The sequence below is a fragment of the Sminthopsis crassicaudata genome, chromosome 2, assembly GCF_048593235.1.
Source record: "Sminthopsis crassicaudata isolate SCR6 chromosome 2, ASM4859323v1, whole genome shotgun sequence".
NCBI lineage: Eukaryota > Metazoa > Chordata > Mammalia > Dasyuromorphia > Dasyuridae > Sminthopsis > Sminthopsis crassicaudata.
Window position 1 is genome coordinate 399,982,641 of NC_133618.1, and position 6,260 is coordinate 399,988,900.

At 41.2% G+C, this 6,260-nt stretch overlaps 1 protein-coding gene across 2 annotated transcripts in view; it reads right to left on the reverse strand.

Annotated features, from left to right (window-relative positions):
• CCDC69 (coiled-coil domain containing 69) overlaps positions 1 to 3,531 on the reverse strand; it is a 37,600-nt gene extending 34,069 nt beyond the window's left edge. For both annotated transcript variants that reach the window (XM_074291834.1, XM_074291833.1), the window contains exon 1: positions 3,309 to 3,531. In XM_074291834.1, the coding sequence (XP_074147935.1) occupies positions 3,309 to 3,356 (48 nt within the window). In that variant the 5' untranslated portion in view covers positions 3,357 to 3,531. The remainder of the gene's footprint in view (positions 1 to 3,308) is intronic.
• Between the last annotated feature and the right edge of the window lie 2,729 nt (positions 3,532 to 6,260).

Consider the following 6,260-nt stretch of genomic DNA (forward strand, 5'->3'; position numbering starts at 1 on the left):
GTACACCATAGATAATGTTAATTAATGTTTTTCTAAGTCAATATGCTAACCTGAAGGGGATCTGTTTCTATATGAGTTTGATCCCAACCAATATTAGGCAGAGGTTATTTTTTACTTTTATATATTAGCATGATTAAGACTAATATTGATGTCTACCTTCCTCGAATTGACATTGAAACATAAGGAAGGTCTGCCAGGTCTTATCAAGCTCAAAAGTCTTTTTATATACACTGGACAATGTATGTGTGGTGAAGGTTGTACAAAAATGTCTAGCTGAGAGCAGAGCCATCTGTCATCAGATAAATTATTTTGACCCCCACAAATTCATAGGGTGTCTGCTAAAGCATGGTGAATTGAAAACTCTATGTATAGTGTATATGTGTATATGCACATTCCTGTTATCATGGCCTCTTGAAATGTTATTATTGATAATAGTTTTGCCTAGATTTGTGATTTCATTGGTTTAGGGAGCAGCCTGGCTCTGTAATTTAGCCTTAAAGTGAGACCTGGGCCACTGAAATGTTAAATAACTTGACCAAAGTCACAAAGCCAATAACTGATAAGGTGAGACTTGAATCCAGATCTTCCTGACTCTTGGGCCAACTCTATCCACTATGCCATGCTGCCTTCTTCATTGTGCCTGTCATTAAATAACAGCAGCTCATGTTTCCACGTGCTTTCCTGTTTACAACTCAATGAGGTTTCATTATCAGTTTCTAGACCTCCAATCCCTTCTCCCATAATTTTAACCAATTTTCTCTCATCCCATTGTCAGCAATCCTGAACCGGGTTCTGGGGGAACAACAGGATCTCTCAGGGCTCAGGGGCAGGGAACTAGCTGGTTTCTGTTGGGGTAGGGGCAGATGCAGAAGAGCACTGTCTCAGGATCTCAGGCTATCCGCCAAGGGTTGGTACCTGGAGGAGGAACTTGCTCGACATCAGTGAAATGGCAGACGAACTGAACTTTAAACAACAAAAAAGAAACCAGTCCATCCTGCCATGTAAGGGCATGGGCTGGGCACTAGCAGTACAGTGTGGGCAGAGGAGAAACACCAGCATACTCATTTGGAGCCAGGATGAGTGAGGGTTTCTGTGCCAAAAGGCTTGCAATCAGTGATTACCCAGGCTGCCTAGATATCTTTTTGGGTAAGAGGGTCTAGTCAGTTCCCTGTCTGAGAGGGTGGGGAGAGAACAGACATACCTTCTTCATATCAGCCTGGCCACTCGCCAGGGCAAAATTCTGTTCATAGGGTTCTGGCCACAGATTCCCCTCTGTCCTCTCTGATTCCAAGAAAATTCACCTTACTGATCTTCTTACCTTCAGTCTTTTTCCTTCCAATCTATCTCAACACTGGCAGAATAATCTGACTAAAATACATCACTTCTCTCCTCAAAAAAGCTCTCCAATTTCTACTAAAGTAGCAGAAATTCCTTAGCTTGAATTTGAGGAAGCTAGTTCCATACTACCTTTCTAGCCTACTTCAAATTAATTATCATTCACTAAGTATCCATTGTGAACAAACATGCTATAAATCCTCCTATAATTTAGATCCAGTTTGTTTGGAATATGTCATTATATCTCAAAAGTATGCCCCTCCCCATGGGGCATTGCTTCCCCTCCTCCCCATTATCCCAAAGCCTTTCTTGTCCCATTCTCCACATTATTGCTTACTGACAACTCTCAAGCCCTACTCCAAATGTTACCTACTCCAGGAAGTCTTCCCTAGTCAGTAGTAATGTCTCATCTGATCTCATAGCATTCCTCTTAGGCACTAATCACACTGTACTTTGTATTTAAAAACATTTGTACCTAAGTCTTATTTCCCCCAGAGCTTGTTGATTATGAGTTCATTAAAGATAAAGGCCTCATTTACTTCCGTCTCCCCAGAAACAAAGGCAGTAGAACTGGCCTTAGGGGCAGGAAAATCTGGATTCAGATCCTGCCTTGGACTTTTATTTTTGAGTCATTTAAAATCTCAGTACCTCAGGAAGCTACTTACTAAATCTTAATATTGGTGAAAGAGAGTTCCTCACCAGGAAGATCACAGATCCTTCACATATCCTACATTAGTACCCTACATAGGGTCTTACATATTTATTAAACATCCATCTTCCTATGTGGCCCAGTTGGGGGAACACCAAGGAGAAGCTGCTGCCATCTCTGACTCCCTCTTGGAGGCTTGGTCTGAGAAAATATCTCTTTTCCCAACATCCCACTTCTGTAAACAAAGAACCTGCCTTCTGACAGGTGTGAAACATGGGAGAAAAGGACCAGCAAGATAGAAGGATGTGCCATCCACTATGACACAGTAAAGCTGGGTTTCTGATCAGCCACAGGAACATGGAGCAGTTAGAATTATCCAGTCCATTCTGGGGTGGATTCACTATTTTATAGTGAGGCACAAAGGTGGGGAGTGATTTATCTAATGTCAGGCAAGTATCTATAAAATGAGAATAACATTGTCCTAAGATCTCTTTTAGCTTTAACATTCAGCTTCACGATCTCTGTATTAAGGCTCCTTCTAGCTCTGGTATTCCTCCTTTGTAAAATGAGGGGGTCAGACAAGATGACCTCCAAAGTCCCTTGTAGTCTAGAAAGTCTATGTTAGAAGAGCCTTTGAGTGCTAATATTCTATGACTTTCAGTTCCAGAGGGGCAGGTGGCCCCATACCAAAGTAACTTGAGAGTCCCAGTAGCAAGTACCTCTCCCCCACCCCCACCCTTGACCCAGGAGCTTAACAAGTCCAGAGAAAGGAAGGGCTCCCTCATAGTAATCAATCCCAAGTGAGTCCCAGAGTTTAGAAGAAGCTTGAGAGAGGAAGGAAAGAGGGGAGCTCATTCATGGGGTTCTGGCTAGGACATCCCAGATCCCCTGTTCCTCTGCAGCCCCACCTCTACAAGGCTCCATCTTATCAAAGTGCCCCGTACAGTACTAATTTCAATACCCCTCCGACATACTCCGCCACGGTTGCCTGGGACTGTGCTAGTGAACTCCTGGGGAGGGCTGAGCTACACTAAGCTCAGCTAGGATAGCTCCGTCCCGGGGCAGGGTTGGTGCAAGGCAAACCCACGCACAGAGAGCTGCCTCCTCCACTGGCTGATTCCATGTTAATCTTACCAACACAAACCGGTGTCTAGTGGCCAGGGGCCAGCTGGAGCGCAAGTGGGAGTGGGGACTCAGAACAGACTCAGAGTCCCCCCGACCCGACCCGGGACCCCAGGGGACCAGAACCTATCGGTGCCTCCTGGCAAAGCCCAAGTCAAAGACAGCACTTGTGAGGACCAAACTTCAGCGTTGTTTTCTTTACCTTGTTGGAAGATTTGTAGCAGTTTAATTTACTGCCTCTGCCGCCCATCCTCCTCTTGGGAGGGTCTCCCGGGAAAAGTCTCCAAACTCCAGGCTGTAAGGGTAGAGGAGGAGAAGATCAGATTCTCCTTGCTGGACTCCCGGAGGCTGCCTCTAAGACCCCGAAACTGAACCAGAAAGCAGCCGACTTGAACTTACTCACTGGCAGTCACTGCCGTAAATGTCCAAAGAGAAGGGCCTCACAAAAGCGAAGTGGTGCCTGAGGCAGGTGATCAGAATTGCTGAGAGGCTCCCTAATATCTCCCAGCTGAAACCCAGGCAAGAAGAGGTCTTCCAGGAGAATAGACATGGACTTTGGGATCCCTGAGTTTTCAGGCTTCAAACCCAGGTGCTTGGGTTCCCAGTTGAGGTTTTTTCCATTCTCCTACACTGTTTTTGTCAATTAAATCATTTATAATTTGCAAAAGCATGGCAGCTACAAACCTGAGGTCTTTGTATCCCTAGAAAGTCTCGCTAATTTAATTGACTGTGTTTTGGCAAATATTTAAACAACTTTATGATACTTTTAAAAATTATTACACATCTATAAGAAATGATGAACAGGCTGATTTTAGAAAAGTCTGGAAAGAATTCATGAACTGATGCTGAATGAAGTGAGCAGAATCAAGAGAACAATGTACATAGTAACAACACGATTAAGTGATGATCAATCATGATGCACTTGGCTCTTTTCAACAATTAGATGAGATTCAAGGCAATTGCAATAGACTTGGGCTGGAAAGTGCCATCTGCAAACAGATAGAGAACTATGCAGACTGAATGTGGATTAAAACATAGTATTTTCACTTTGTTGTTGTTATTGTTGCTTCCTCCCCACTCTTATGTTTTTCCCTTTTGACCTTTTTTTTTTTTTTTTTTTTTTTGCACAGCATGACGAATATGTTTCAAAGAATTGCACATATTGCACATGCTATATTGGATTGCTTTCTATCTTGGAGAGGGTGAGAGAGGATAGAAGAAGAAGGAGAAAAATCTGGAACACTAGATTTTGCAAAGATGAATATTGAAAACTGTCTTTGCATCTATTTGGAAATATAAATACTATTTAAAAAGAAAAGAAAAAGAAAAGTGTTACACAATGACATTTTCTTTTTTTTAAAAATTGTTTAATAGGGGAGCTAGTTGGTGTAGTGGATAGAGCACCAGCCCTGAAGACAGGAGGACCTGATATTTAACACTTCCTGGCTATGTGACCCCCGGCAAGTCATTTAACCCCAATTGCCTAAGCAAAATACTAATAATTATCATATTCCTTATTGGGATAAAAAGCGGGCTTTATTTCCCTTCATATTGAATAAGCATTTACCATGTGTGAGGTACTTAATAAAAATTGATCCTCACAACAAAACTGTGAAGTAGTTGCTAATATTATCCTCATTTTACATTTGAGGAAATTAAGGCAGATAGCAATTTGTAGCTGGGAAACATCTGAGACTGGATCTGAACTCAAATCTTCCTGACTTCAGGCCCATTCCACTGTCATCTAGCCAACACCTATGAAGTATGGGTAACCAAAAGGTATGAAAATTGAAAAATACTGGCAATCAAGGGATTTGTATATGATATAGTAGAAAGAGCTCTGGATCTTGAACCAGTACAATACATCTGACATTCTAACACTTACAGACTATGATCTGAAGCGAGGCACTTCACCCCTTATTGCTTCATCTAATAAGATGTCTGTCTCAAAGTCTTACTTTTGTTTGTTGTGCATCAATATTCTTTTAGTGATACTCTATAACTGTGAATCATGGAATATTATGAGATCAGGTGCCCTAAGAGGTGATAAGCATCTGCAGGCTGCAGTGTTTGTTATCATGAGATGCATTGGAGATCTGGTATCATCACAGATATAATGTCTGCAAAGGGAGGTAGGCCAATCACATAGGGAGGAAAAATAACAAAGTGTGACCTGTATTGTGTTGGTATCCACCCAATATTAAAAGAACCCATAGGAGGGCCTCTTAACATTTTGTATAGATACTCTATGAAGTTCTTTTAGAAAGATATGGAGAAGAATCCCCCAGAGTGAGAGGGAGAGGAAGGTTTGTGATCACATAAATCCTCTGAAGTACTGAAAAATGGGGCATCTGAGAATCAAATGAGATGTTTGTGAAAGTGTTTTAAAACTATAAAGCACAATATGTCCCTTCAGCTAATATCAACATCAATAGTGAAACTATCCTCTGTATAACATAATGCAACATATAATATAATATGACATAACTCATGGGACATGGCTAAGAGAAGCTCAAAACACCCAATCTTATCACAATCTGTCATAACTGGGTCTTTGGGATCCTCTCAGAATTTGGATGTGCAAAATAGTATTCAATACTAGCTCAGTGGAAAAAAGGAGCTAATCCAGTGGGTAATTTATTGGTGGGTGGGATGACAGAGACAGTCTATTCTTGGCATCTCCATATCCCAGGAAGATTTTTCATTCAGTTGCTTTTAACCTCCCTGGGAAACAAGATCCAACTTCTTGATTTTCTTTTCCCCAGTGGTATGTGCTAGTTAAGTGCTTTGAGATCTTGCACAAATCAGTGCTAAAAGTTATCTTACAGAGTTAAGGCATTCAGCTTTAGAACCTGCCCTGGAATCATACTGATCTAGTTGGTGAGAATTTATTATATCTGGTCTTCCATTTATCCCCTCTCTATTGAAATGTTATGATAATAATAATTATAAAAATTAGAGAATCATAAAAATTGGCATATAATTTAGTACTTCATGATGTATTGGTTACCATGGCAATCAGAGATCAAGTGAGGAAGAAATCAGGCTAATCAGAGAGGGATTTCTAGAAAAAGTGTTACAGTTAATAGAAGTCATCATCATCATCATCATCATCATCATCATCATCATCATCATCATTAAGGTTTGCAGTTAT